This window comes from Eublepharis macularius, chromosome 13, assembly GCF_028583425.1.
Source record: "Eublepharis macularius isolate TG4126 chromosome 13, MPM_Emac_v1.0, whole genome shotgun sequence".
NCBI lineage: Eukaryota > Metazoa > Chordata > Lepidosauria > Squamata > Eublepharidae > Eublepharis > Eublepharis macularius.
The window spans coordinates 55,277,178-55,292,053 of NC_072802.1; the positions used below are offsets into that span (position 1 = coordinate 55,277,178).

Genomic DNA, 14,876 nt, shown 5'->3' on the forward strand with positions numbered 1-14,876 from the left:
GACCCTGGAGAAAGGAGACCAGCCACTGTAAGACTGTATGCCACCTAGATCTCCTTGGAGTTTGGCTGCTATTGAAATATGATTTGCTATCAGTAAACTTAAGTAGCCGCCTGAAAAATAACAACTGTTCCTATTGATTTTTTTCTGAATGTGCATTTGAGCATTTCAGCTTGCTTTCATTAGCCTTCCGCTATAGGGCAAGTGCTCTGTTGTCAGTACAACTAAAGCTGTAGGTGCCATCTTTTTTTTTTCTTTAGGGGAGAGGGTTGCTTTTGAAATCTTTTGGCATTCAGTTGCTCACCTGTATGCTTAACTCATGCAGAGATCGTAAATTTGGGCTGAGGCCAAATGTTTGTGTGCATGTGTGTGTCTGTGTGTGTGTTAATGGAGCTGTTCACAGTGGCGCTGTAAAGCAGAGTGCTTGAGACGCTTTTATTAGCGGTTTCTTGCAGCTGAGCCCCGCTCGGTGTAGCTTTTACTGGCCTTGGCTGTGCCAGTTTCTGGTGCATTAAGGGATGGGGGTGTCTTGGTTTAGAGCCCCTTTTGGAAAATCCATGTTTGGAAGCCAACAGGGCTAGAAGTAATCTGATTAAAATCACAGTGGGATAATTTTTTGGGGGGGAAATCATGAATGTTGAAAGAAACTTTTGGAACCTCTTTAAAATACATTCAGGGATTTCTTTATTTGTAAAGAACCACTTTAAGTCAGAATTGGCAACTTTTCTGTAGATGCTCTTTACCTTGGCAAGTCTTGGATGTCTCTCTTCACCACCACCTCACCCCCTCCTCTGGTTTGTAACTATGAAGAGCTGGCAAAGGTTCATTGTATTTACTTGTCTGTTTAGTTCAGGAGCTTCATTGCTCCAACTAAAAAACCAGGAGTGGAGGAGATTCTCCTTTTGATCTTGTAAGGCAGCTGCTTCTTGGTTTATGCTGGTATTTTTTAAAATAAAAATAAAATGGTTTTAGGTGTGAATGAATAGATTTTTGCAGCATTAAGAAGTTCCTTTCTGAAATAAGATGTAAAACTGGATAAAAACTTTCTGGCTTTCCTGAACCACCCAGTTTGGCCTCTAGTCTGATGATGGAGAATAGCTTAAATGCACCTCTTTAAAATAATAGCAATTGAAGGATAATTCAGGCCTGGTCTACACATGAGCAGAGTGACTGGAAGGCAAAGCAAGTGTGGACAGTTGGTGCAGGAGGGAAGTGAGAACCCTTCTGTGCCTCTTATTTGGAAGTCTGCTTATTGTAGTAGTAGATTTGATTGTAGTTGCCAAGTTGTGTTTGCAGGTGAACAGGTTTTCAGATTTGCATACCAGTCCCAGCTACATAGAACAGTTCAGTCCCGTCCCCCTCACCCAGTAAACAGCATGCATTCTTGTACCCATCAGTCAAGATGCGTTATGGGTAGACACTGGGAATAGACACATGCTGCTGTAAGTGCCTGCCACACCCATTCCTGGGCATCTACCCATAATGCAATCTGTTTCAAGGGGCCAAGGATGTGTATTGTTCTTTTGGGGGGGGAAGCACTGCCTCTGTGTTGCGTGTGCAGTGGCAGGATACCACTCAGTTTCAGATGCTGGAGACAAATGAGGGAAAGCTGTTTGTGAGCTTCCAAGCAGCATCTGGTTGGCCACTGTTGGAAACAGAATGCTGGGGCTTTTGGTCTGATTCAGGAGAGCTTTTATGTTCTTATCTCTGTGTTACAGGGCATTCCGAAAGAGAGAACCAAAAGGTGGCTGCAGCATAATTACACCGGGTGGTCATTGAGGCCACGCCAGGATTTGCTCTGGGGGCAGAATGAAGGGAGGCTGTAGGCTTTTCCTACCTCCAGTTGTCCTTGGATTCTAGCCTCAGGGCACTGTGCTTTCCGTCTCCAAAATGTCAAAGTGCTTAGCAGAAGCTGCCAACTGGATTTTCAGATGGGTTTGCCGAATCATGAAGGCCATAACTCCTGAAGCACAAGTATGTTCAAAGCCATGCAAGGCTTCCCCCTTATCTGGAGGGTGGTCCTGTAACGGTCTGGGCTTTTACTTTGCTTGGGCTGTTATATTGACTAATCTGGACAAGTGGCTGGTCCTGAGGAAGTTCTGGTTGCCCTTTTGTTTTCATTGATGCAATAATGAGAAATACAACAATCGTTGAGATTTTAAAATAATGTTTACAACAAGCAAACAAAACTTTGCATGTCAAATGCGGTGAGTGGATGTGGATACAAATGTTAGGTTCTATGTTCCACTTTGCATAGGTCTTGTTCTAAGAGGGTTTGATCGGTTTACTCAAGTAAATCTTTGCTGGCTGCTTGGTGTAGTTGACCCTTAAGAGCACACTTGCTTAATTTTTGAGGCTGTTTTGTTTGTGAAGAAAGTAGGTGGGAGCTTCATTCTCCTTTAATACTAGAAGCTGGGATTTACTAAGTGACATTGATAAGCAGAGGATTCAGGGCAAAGGAAAGATACGTCTCCCCACTATTAATTTTACAGACTTTGCTGCCAGAAGGTTTGGTATTGGCAACTGGTTCAGATAGCTTTAAGAAGCGTTAGCTGAGTGCATGAAAGATAGGGCCATCAATGGCTGTTAGCCGTAATGGGTGAATGGAAACTCTGACTGCCAATGGTGGCGGGGTGGGGGGGAGGCAGACTGCTGCAGGGATGGCTGTATCCTTCATGTGTGCTTCTTGGAGACTTCCGGCTGGCCATTGCTGGAAAAAGGATGCTGGACTGGATAGATTATTGGTCTGATCTGGCAGAGCTCCTTTTAGGGTTCTGGAATCTTTCCATAACAGGGTGCGAAATGAAATATTGAAGATGTTCTTCTAAGGTTAAGCAATGGCTTCTTGAGATTGAAGCTCACTGGCTTGTGTTTCCTTCAAGATCTTGAAAAGACATCTGTATTGAGAACATGGTAATATGTAGATATACTCAAATGTAAACAAAATGTAAGGAGACAGTCCTATCAAAATCCCTTAACTGGAGTAAAGTACTATAGAGGGTTGATGGGAAGGAATGGAAATAACCCTTTTTATGTTTGGTGTCAAGCCGATTTTGCTTCTGCAGTTGGAAAATGATGTTCCAAATATTTTAGACGTTAGGAGGAAAAGATGAGCTGAATGTTTAAACTGAAATTCAGTCTTGACTATTCTCTTCTGTGCCTGATACTTCAGAAGATACATCACTGTGTATTTTGACATTAGAAGAAAGAGAGCTTTTAATCATTACCTAGAGAAAGTGTAGATTTGACATATGATGTGTTTTTGAGAAAATCGGAAACCTTTTAGTTTAGATTATTTTTCTTGTTTTTGTATTATGTATGTTTTTGTATGTTGTTTTTGTCTATTAGCATGAGTGTAATTGTAGTATTTTTAGGTTTGTTTCTAATTATATAAAACTCTTAATTTTTAAAAAAGATGCATCACTGGGATGCGGGGAGCGGTTTGCAGGTGTTTCATCCTGTAGCAAAATTTACATGTGGAAATGGAGATGGATTGTGGCAATGTGACAAAGTTGACTCAACAATACCTTTTTCTTTCTTTTTTTCATTTTAGGTGAGCAAAGCCTGGAAAATACTTGCAGAAGACCAAGTCCTTTGGTTTCAGTTATGCCAACAGGAAGGCTTCATGCCGGACAGTCAGATCTCTGACTCTCCTTGCTGGAAAATGACTCTCCTTGAATGCCGTGAGAAGGAGAAGGCTTTAAGAACTAACTGGAAGGTATCTTTGTGGAATTTCCCCCCAGCCCAGCCCGCTTGGTACCCAGTCATAACCATAATGCAAACTGTGTAGCTCCTATGTTTGGATCCACAAGTTACACAAAAATGTCTGTTTATCTGGGACCCCCTTGGTAATACCTAGTGAACCCCACCACTCACTTCATCATAGTTACAAGGGTGCCTTACTACTGATTCCGATGGCCACTCTCAGATGCTGATACAAATTCTCTACAACTTCTATATCGTATGTATAGAAAGAGGATAGAAGCAAAATAGAACTTCCAGGTTAAAAGGTAATATACCTCTGAGTACTGGTTGCTGATGAGCAAACAACACAGGGGAGCTGTTTCCTTTATGCCCTTCTTGTGGGCTTCCAGGAAGTGTCTGGCTGGCCACTGTTGAAAAAAAGAGGTTGGAGAAGGTGGATTTTTGGTCTCATCCACTTTACGAAAGAGAGAGAATGCAGTGCTATAAAGCATTAGAGAGCTGTGTTCGGAGATGCCTGTTGCTTTGCGGATTGCCTGGGGGCAGTTGGCAGCTCAGTGAATAGTATAGCTGTACAAGGGCATGAGTGACAGTTGCCTCGTCCAAGTAGTTTATTACTTTCTTACCACTCTAGTTCATTCTGGGGATACATGCAAACTCTAAACTGTTGAGTCACTAGTGTCCCATGTCCCATATTATCCAGTGCAGTACGAAGAGGTGAGAACAATGGGTCTTTTACATTTTACATTTCCTGCTAGCTCTGTGGAACTTCCCATCTCCAAGGGGCAGTGGTGGTAGGACACCCAAGACCACTGAAGGTCCTCCTGCCCGTGCACTATCATTAGCTGACATTCTGTTCCCAGTACCCATACTTCTGGAGTCTAACTGACTGCAGTGTCTTGCATTACCTTAATCATGGCACACCCCCATATTTTCTTGGCACCCACTCCAGCAACAGGATGAAAGCTGTTCTGTCCCCCAAGTCTTTAGCTGGAATACAATTACTGACTTGTTTCTCATCCTAAAATTAATTTTAATCTGCTCTGTTTTACATTTCATCCATGCATTGATTTATTTTTACATGGAAGTTGTCTTGGTGGAAGGAGAGGTGGTGTAGAAATATTTGGAATGAATTAAAAACGGATGACTGGACTGAACTAATCCTGCTACTCTGGATTTCTCTGCAGAATCGCATTGGGGCTGTGAGCCAGCTGCAGTACGAACTTGGGAAAGTTCTGTGTGATGTACATTCTTGCGACGGAGTGGCTATTGCTGGGTAAGCATATGGTACTTATCTGTTGAGAGCATCTTTTCCTGTCTCCCACTGACAGCCTAATTGGATACTCTGATGGCTTGTGGGCGAGACAGTAAACTGAAGTGAACTGACAGCCTAATTGAGGCTGTGTGGGGAAGAGAACTTTCAACCAAAGTTCCATGGCAGGTTGGGCTGGACTTGGTTTCTGCAGAGGAATCCCAGACCGGATTCTTAGATAAAGTAGGAATATATTTAGATGTCAAGTCTGCCCCAAAGTCTTTGGTACCTTATAGCTTCTCCCAGCCTATATTTCTGAGTAATGTTGAAAGTTCTGGTTTTGACCTATAAAGGACCAAAAGGTTTGGGACCATGATATCTGAAGGCCCAGCTTCTCCGATGTGCACTCACCTATAAGATCATTAGTGCCAAAGTTGCTGGAGGTCAGGCAGATGATGACTAAGGCAAGGACTTCTCTGCGGTGGCACCTTGGTTGTGGAATGCCTTCAGCAGAAATGTTAATTTGGAACCCTCAGTTATCATTTAGCTCTCAAATTCACATAGATTTGGTTTTCTTCAGCATTTGATTATATAATTTCTTTAGATCCAGAGGAGTTAGCTGTGTTAGTCTGTAGTAGCAAAATAGAAAAGAGTCCAGTAGCACCTTTAAGACTAACTAACTTTATTGTAGCATAAGCTTTCGAGAACCACAGCTCACATCATCAGATGCATCCGACGAAGAGAACTGTGATTCTTATGCTACAGTAAAGTCTTAAAGGTGCTACTGGACTCTTTTCTATAATTTCTTTAAAATTGTTTAATTACTGCTGCTGTCTGTTACTAGTTCTTACAGGTTTCTTTACAATTACTGATAGGAGTTCTTACTCATTTTGAGGGTTTTTTCACATGGAAATGTTGCTTAGAAATAAATAAAAATAGCAAAATTCAGAGTAGATCTAGTAAATGAAATTACAATATACATAGAAGTCCTAGATCTGTCTGAGCTGAACCTTGGCCACTGAAAGAAAATTTTGAGAGATCTTTTTGCAAATGCTGAAATTTGGGCTTCAGAATATGAGTTTGTCAGCAATCATTTTTTTCTTTTATATTTATACCCTACTTTTTTCTGATTGGTGACCCAAAGTGGCTTACAACAGTGTTCTCCCCTCCTGCATTTGAACCTTACAACAACTGCATTGTGTGGTGGGTTAGGCTGAGAGAGTGATTAGTCCAAGGTCACCCAGTGAGCTTCTGTGCCAGGGTGGGAATCTGAACCTGGGCCTCCCAAATCCTATTCTGACATTTTAACCAGTACACCACACTGGCTCTTCCTAGAGCCTCTGAAAAGCTTGTAAGCTCTGGACTGAGAGAAATCCAGAGGCTTCGACTACTTAATGGGTTGGATCCAGCACGGAATTTCCACATTAGAGCTCTTGTGCAAACAGAAAGAAAACCCACTGCAGTAGCCATTTGTACTAAGTCAAATGTTATATCGCTCTCCGTGTTTCCATTGTGCAAGGTTTTGTACAACCCATTTCAGAGCACTAGATTACACTCGTGGCCAAAATTGTGGAAACCTTTTGGGAAAAGTGCATTTTTGAGGTTTGATGGCTCATAACACCACTTTTGGGGGGAGTAATGCCATAAAATTATATATCAATGGAAAGATAATTTAATCAAGAATGTAATGCCACACAGTTTGCTCAGTTATCTGTATTCTGTCAAATTTTATAGCCAAATAACCAGGAAAAGGAAGCACAACTTGCTTAGGTTGATACGGTTTGTGTTCTTTCATTTAGTGAGCTTGTAAAACATAATAAAATTAAAGAAATGGCACAAAGAGTTGACTGGTCACCCAGAAAGTGCTGTAAAAAGGTACTATTAAGTGAACAAGGCTACAGTTATGAAGAAATTAGAAGAAAAATTGGTGGAAACTTAAGTTGGCATTTCTAAATTTTTGAAGAGGTATAAGGCAACTCAGTCACTACAAAACCAGACTGGTAAAGGCAGGAAAAGGTACACACAAGCAAAGGATGATAGAAGAATTGAGAGACTGAGCCTAGGTGATAGAAGAAAATCATCGGGGTGTATACAGAACAAAATGGCGCAATTCAATGTGAAGTTGAGTGCAAGGACTGTTCAGCGCAGCCTTGAGGAATTTGGTCTTAATGCTAGAATTCCTTGAAAAAAACATTATCTCTCAAACAAAGGTTGAAAAGATTAAACTGGGCTAAAACCCATGTTAACTGGACAGCGGAACAATGGGACTGTTATTTGGAGTGATGAGACCAAAATCTCCCTGTTTGGTAGTGATGGCATCAAATGCGTGAGAAGAAGAATCGGAGAAGATTTGCATCCTGATTGCATTACACCTACCGTGAAACACCCAGTTAGTGTTACGATATGGGGTTGTATGACATCAAAAGAATTTGCGTGATAAATGGCAATATAAATGCCCAATAATACATAAATGAAATACTTGAGCCCAAACTGAAGCCTTCCACACGTGATATTTTCCAAGATAACGAAGCATTTATATTTCAACAAGATTCAGCTCCATGTCATGTTGCTGCTGTGTGCAAAAAGTGGTTTCAAGATAATCATATTCCACTGTTGGAATGGCCTGGGAATAGCCCAGACCTTAACCCCATCGAAAATCTATGGAGCCGACTAAAGAAACTGGTTAGTGAGAAGCAACCCAGCAAAAAACCCAATTAACAGAAGCAAGAACTCAATCGTGGTTTCACATTATAACAGCTGCAGAACTAAAAAACTTGGTTCACTGCATGGGAAGGCGTTGTAAGGCCGTAAGTAAAGCAAAAGGTTACCCAACTAAGTATTAACTGACATGGTGAGAATTGTTGTATAACTCATTTTTTCTGTGTGTTTCAATTTTCTTCTTTATAACTACTGTTCTAAAAAAAATTCCTTCATAAAAGTTATTGCATTACATTCTTGATTAAATTATCTTTCCATTGATATATAATTTTATGTTATTACTCCCCAAAAAAGTGGAGTTATGAGCCATCAAACCTCAAAAAGACACTTTTCCCAAAAGGTTTCCACAATTTTGGCCACTAGTTTATATGCGGAGGAAGAAAGTGCTAGTTATTGTGTTGCGCAAGGGAGTGACACCAAGTCCATCTGTTTCCACCTTGCCAAATCCAAGCAAGTGTCTAACAGCCTTCCAGTAGCTAAACAAAGTAGCTTCTGAAGTAAATTGCACGTGTTTGGGTTTGCAGCAATATATTGTCGTTCTAGAAGTCCTTTTGCAGATGCACATTTTGTGGTTCTTGATGTCGTTCATTGCAGGTTGTTCTGGCCTCCCTTGGATGGTGTCTCTGTTGTTATAGGGGTATATTGTCAGTATAGGGAGAACAGTCAGGCATCTCGCAAGCAGATGGATGGGTGGGAGAGCCATGCAAATTGCACATACACTAAGGGAGGTTCTGGGGGTCCAGAGTCTTTGTTCTGAGCCTCTCTTGGGTGGGATTCTTGCCTTGCATTAATGGGTCTTGATGTATGCATGTATCCTGGAGAAATCAGTTTGCAGTTGAATCACTGAAGCTTGGCAAGTTTGAGTCTGATTAGCATTTGGGTGGTGGTTGGAAGCATGGAAGCTGCTCTGAGGTCATTGGAAAAAGGACAGGATCCTAATTAAATGATCATACTGGGAGAAGAAGTTGTGAAGCCTTCCTAACAGTTTTGTAAGAGATGAAAATGAGACTTTAACACACATACAATGAGAGCTATTTCAAGCATACTTAAGTTTGCACCAGAGTTGCTGTAGCACGGTGGTTAAGTTGCGAATCAACACTCAGCTGGTTCAAATCCCACTACTGTGTTGTTTTTAATGAATATGAATTTTAATTGTATTTTAATTGTATTTTTAATATGTTGGTATCCTCCCTGAGCCCACTTGTTGGGAGGGCGGAATACAAATTTGAAATAAATAAATAAAAAATAAATAAATGCTGCTATGAGCTCAATAGGTGGCCTTAGGTAAGTCACTCCTCTCAGTTCCAGCTCCCCAGCTGTATTGTGGGGGTGATAATAACACTAACTTTGTTCACTGCTCAGAGTGGGCCACTACTTTGTCTAGATAAGTGCACTGTTGTTGTTGTTGTTGGCAACCTGATTGATGAGACAACTGAGGAAGGAGTAAGACAGTTCTGTCCCTGTTACATAGACATAAAACTGGTTTGCATCCAGCTGCTTGGTCTGTGGTTGTGGCTTGACCTGTTCAGGAGGCTGAGATGCCATTAAAAGTGGAAGGAAAACTTGGGAATGACAGCAAATGAAGAGAATGGAGTGTGCCTAACCTGATCTACTCAGAAGTAAGCCCCATTTTATTCAAGTGGACATACTCTCAGGAAAAGTGTTCTCAGGATTGCACTGAATAAGAGTGATATCTATTTGCTATATTTATTTAAAACGTTTATATGCTGCCTTTTTACCCAGATAGCATCCCGAAGGAATCCAGATCTGTTTGTTTTCATTAAAAATGTATTGGCGCTAAAATAACAGATTGATAAATCAATCGGTGTTTTGAAATGTGTGTATTTGCTATAGTTGGCCGTTTTAAAAATAGTATTCATTGTCGTTGATATTGTGTTGAGGCTGAAAAACGCCAGTCACCCTGAATAGGCTGTTGCTGGCCCCCTTGGATTTTCATTATTTCTTACATTATTTCTGGCATCTGAAAAAAAAGTGATCCTGACTATGTGGAATTAGAAATACTTTTCTTCCCAGAGGTCTATGGTGCGTCTTTGGATTTGAATAATGGGGTTCTAATTATGCATCCCCCCAGCCATAAATTAATTTGCGCTTATTTTAATAGAGAGGTGGTAGTTGTTGTTCATTACTGTCGTGATTAACTGGAGAAATGCTTGTGGCCACAGTGGCAGAAAAAGCAATGCTTGGGTGTCTTTTTATGCTTGTCCTTGGGGTTCATGCTGTAGCCCCTGTGCTGCTGTTTCTGAATAAATGGGGGATATTTCCGTGCTCCCATGGAGACCCAGTCTCTTTCTATTTATCTTTGCTGTGGCTCTGTTATTTGCAATGCAGAGTTGAAAAAGGTTTATTCCTGCAGCCTTTCTAGTGCCATGAACCTTATTAACCTTGTTTCTACATTTAAAAGCATGGAGTTTTTTGAGAATGGATGTTCCACAATAATCACTAATCTTCTTGGCCTGGCCTGGCTTGGCGTATAGTGTATTGAAACATGGTTGTGTGTGAGAGAGACAGAATTCCAGCCCTCCCCCCCCACCCCCATTTTTCTCAGCCTCTTGGCCCTTCAGAAGCCACAGCATTGAATAGAAGTAAGCGGTGATGTCATTGGGACTGTGAAATTGGCTCAGTCCTGTGATAAATCAATGTATGGCATTTTACGGCAACACTTCATTTTAATGATACGTTTTTGTAGAGTAGGATTAGAGTCAATTGTCTGTAAAAGATATATCCCCTTCCCCATTAATGCCAGATTCTTTGAGTGGCGGAGATGAAGGCTGCTTGAAGTAAATTCGGAGAGTAGTTCTCTCTCTTTCTCTCTCTCTTTCTCTCTCTCTCTTTTTGCTGGATAAAATGTCAAGAATTGATTGTCTCCAACTAAAAGCTAAGTTGGTATTGACTGTGCTTCTTCAAGGGCCTTAATTTTGTCTTCGTTTTCGAGCCTGACATCCTGTTTGTTCGCCTTGCTCAGGTATTGTTGGCAGAAGCTTGAGGTGTTTTGCCACTGCAGAGCAGCACAAATGTTAGTGCTGCTTCAGTCTTGGTGATGAAGTATTAATTTTGGAAGAGAATCGGCTCTTGGTGGGGAGCTTTGTGCGCTGTTCAGCAACTGCTTGGCCCCCGCGAATTCTGAGTGCTTTACTTTGGCCTTGGAAGTCTAACCCTGATATTAACCAATTCTCATCCATAATGGGTTGTGTGGCAGCATTCAGTGGGATGCATAAAATCAGATGTGACCAGAGAGCCAGTCCTGTTTCAGTCCAAAATCCAGTGTCCTATAAAGAGAGAGCAGGTGCATTGCAATAAGGTGATTTACAGAGAGGAAAAAATTCCAAATGACTGATTCCAACTTAGCTCCGTTAAAGGAGCCCTGCTGAATCGGACCACAGACCCATCTAATCCAGCATTCTGTCTGCTGCAGTGGGGAACCAGCAGCCCCCAGAAGGCTCACAAGCAAGGCACCGAGGCCAGAGCTTTCCTTAGCTGCTGTCTCCCTGGCAGCTGGCAGTCAAAGGTATACTGCCCCTAACCATGGGTGTTCCATTTATGCATTATGGCTGGCAGCCATTGGTGGACCTACCCTCTGTGAGATTCTTTAGTTGCCTTTTAAAAGCCATCTAAGTTAGTGGTCTTTGATACATTGCGTAGCAGCAAATTCCAAAAGTCGGTTGTGCTTTATGTGAATTAGTATTTTGTCTGTGTGGCGTCTGCTGCCGATCAGTGTGATCAGCTGGACTGAAGTTCTGCAAACTCCAAGGGAAAAATCTCCTTACCTGCCTATTGTTCACCCCACTCGTTACCTGGGAAATCTGCTTTGCTCCAGATGTGGTTGTTGATGAGACTCTGAGTGGGGAGGGGGAAACCTGTTGTAGACAGGGTCAAGGCTCCTGATGCTTGAGAATTTCACCAGGTGCAGCTTCACATACCACCGATTGACGAGCTGGATCTGCCAAAACATAGTTGACATAATTATTGAAGGTACATAAAGTGTAGCGGTTAGAATGTCAAATGAGACCCTGACAGACCCAGGTTCAAATCCCCAGTATGTCTTGAAGCTCACTGGGTGATCCACGGCTAGTCGGGCACTTTCAGACCTAAACACATGAAGCTGCCATATTGAGTCAGAGCCTCGGCCAGCAAAGTCAGTGTTGTCTACTCAGGCTGGTAGCAGCTCTCCAGGACCCCTGAGGGAGATCTTTCATATCACCTACGACATGGTCCTTTTGTCTGGAGATGCTGGGGATTGATCCTGGGATATTCTGCATGCTGGTAGATGCTCTACCACTGAGTCATGGCCCCTCCTCCCTGGGTGGTTGGGAGGATAAAACGAAGGAGGGGAAAACAAGGTATGTTGCCCGTAGCTCCTGGGTGGGAGGGCCGAACATAAATGTAATAAGTAAAGAAAATATGGTAGCCCAGCCTCTGTGGCACCTGGCTGCGCTAATGATTTTTGTTAACTCAATCCCTACCACCAAAGCTATCTAAGAGAAATACATACCAGTAAATATTCTCTATAGTAGTGGCAGGTCTTCTACCTCAAATGAAGCAGGGGAGGCTTTGGATCATCAAGAGGAGACTCCAGAATAGAGTTTACAAAATATCCCTAAGAAGTATAGAAGAGCTCTTCTGGGTTCAATCAAAGGTCCCATCTAACTCATCGTCTTGTTTCCCCCAGTAGCCGGCCAGATGGTGCCAGGAAGCCCACAGTGTGAAAGTTAACAGCCTTTCCCTGTGATCTGCAGTTTAAAGATACACTGTCTCTGAACCTGGAGGTTCCATTATCTTAGCTTCTACCCACCGATAGCTTTGGTTAACACCCTTCTAAGGCTTTTATTTCTCATTTATTCTCCCTGGGAGGCTTGTCCGTGAAGAGTTGTTGCTGGCGTTGAAGCTCCATCAGCTCCAAAACTGAGATACCTGGAATAGATAAAAATGAGCCAGTAACAGATTGTTTTTAGAAACACAGATTTTGTACAGAAGCAGGAGAAATAAGTGTGCAGGTATGCAACAGCCAAGAGAATTCTGGGCTAATTTTAGAACTTCCAAATGACTTAATAGGCCCCTGGGTGTATTGCAAACGTTATCTGCCTTGTTGTCTTAACAAACACCCAAACCTACTACAATAATGAGCTCAAACAAACATTTACCTGATAGAAACGGGGCGGGGGAGGGGGCTGTATTCAGCACTGGCCTCTTTTTTTCCATTTGTTTTTCAAAGTGGGAGTTTGCTCTGTTTTTCGTACTAGACCATAGCACTCCACGTTAAAAATAAAATTAAATACCAACATAATTGTATCCTTACATTTAACCAGGGCTCATTCCGAGGGGGAGCCCACAGGAATGCAGTTCCAGCAGTTCCCCAAAGAGGTCACATGTCAGGTGGCCCCGCCTACCTGACTCTCGGCCATTTTGGGCCGGTTTCAGCCTGGATTGGGGCTGAAACATCCCGGATCAGGCCTCTGATGGGTGGTGGATCACTCTCCCACTCAGCAGTGGCCCGATCCTGACCATTTTGGGCCCCTTTTCAGCCATTTTCAGCCCCTTTGTGCCATCTTGGGCCCAATTTTGGCCCTGAATAGCCAGGCTTGGGTCCAAAACAGCCAGGATAGGTGATGTCAGGGGGTGTGGCATATGCAGATCAGTTAAGCTAATGACACACTTCTGGTGATGGCAAAGGGTGTGGCATATGCTAATGAGTTCCTCCAGCTCTTTTTCTATGAAATGACCCCTGCATTTAACACTTACAAACACACAACGCTGCCCTGGACTGAGTCAAGCCATTGGTCTGTCAAGGTCAGAGTTGTCTCCTCTGACCAGCAGCAGATCTCCAGGGTTTCGGGTCAAGATAATTTTTTCAGAACTGGCAATGCCAGGGACCGAACCTGGGGTTTTCTGTGTGTAGAGGTAGATATTCTCCCACTGAGCCATTGCCCCTCCCAAACATTACCGCTTAACTGTCTTAATATCAAGCAAGATCTTATATCAACATTTCAAAAGTTGTACTGGTAACAAAGAATTATGAGGCTGTAGTGTTGTCAGTATGGTCTACTGTCTTTTTAAAAAACTTGGTGTAATATATCTCTCTTGTATTTTGATCCTGCCCTTTCTCCCAGGATCTTGGGGTGGCATATATGGTTCTGTTGCAAAAATAGCAAGGTTCGTGACCTGGTGATTACACCAAGTCTTGGAGACCTTTGAAGAGGAGAAGATTTTATTCCAGAAATAAAAGGGTTGCAGAGTTTCAAGCAAGTAAAAACACTCTGAGCCACCCTAAAATAGTGGGGAGGATCTTTTTATACCCCTTGCTCCGTTCTGAGACAAATCCCACCTTCTTGCTGAGACAAAAGGCTCTTCCTCTTTTTTCAGCTCTAAGTGAAACTTCCCTATGTTATCTAGCTGGTTTCAACTTGTAGTTGTTTATTGCTTAATAATAATAATAACTGCACTCATATACCGCTCTTCTAGACAGATTAGTGCCTTACTCAGATTGGTGAACAAATTAGTATTGTTATTATTCTCACAATACAGCTGGGGAGCTGGGCTGAGAGGAGCAGCTTACCCAAGGCCGCTAACTGAGCTCATGGCAGTAGCGGGATTCGAACCGTAGAGTGCTGATTCACAGCCAAACCACTTAACCACTGTGCTACAGCAGCTCTGCTTCTGGTCTTGCTAGCCAAGCATTTCTCTGCTGTACAGTTACACTCAAGGCCACACAAAAGCTGCTTTGTATTTCAAGCTAGCAAGAAAAATGGCTGTGTTTTTGCTCCCATTTCGCCTCTGTTTTGCCCACACAACAGCACTGGGAAGTAAGTTAGACCAAGGGCCAGTTTAGACACTATGGCATCCACAAGTCCACACTATTGTAGAGCTGAACTCTGCCTTTTAAAAGAGGCCCACAGCAGAGCAGACCCAGATGATCTTGTTTCTGCCACCCTGGGCCTTTTCAAGTGCCAAAATAGCCATGTCTTTGTTAGGATGAAAGACAGTGGAAGAGTCCCAAGTGGTGAGAGATTTAGTGGGTCATGGCAGGACAAAATGGCCTCTTTAAACTGGGCAGTTTAAGGCAGACGAGAGTTTTAGCCCTCAAGATGGCAGTTGACAAAGGAACCAATGTAGCACCCCTCCCCCTTTGCCAGTTGTTTGGAAGCTGCCTGCACATTCTACAATGCTCGGCGTCCTTGGGGGAAAAAAGCTC

The 14,876-nt window shown here is 42.6% G+C and overlaps 1 protein-coding gene across 1 annotated transcript in view; it reads left to right on the forward strand.

The window, feature by feature from the left end:
* FBXW8 (F-box and WD repeat domain containing 8) overlaps nucleotides 1-14,876 on the forward strand; it is a 96,653-nt gene that overhangs the window by 11,309 nt on the left and 70,468 nt on the right. Inside the window, exons 3-4 of the mRNA XM_054996150.1 lie at nucleotides 3,551-3,715; nucleotides 4,887-4,975. Coding sequence (XP_054852125.1) covers nucleotides 3,551-3,715; nucleotides 4,887-4,975 — 254 coding nt within the window. The remainder of the gene's footprint in view (nucleotides 1-3,550; nucleotides 3,716-4,886; nucleotides 4,976-14,876) is intronic.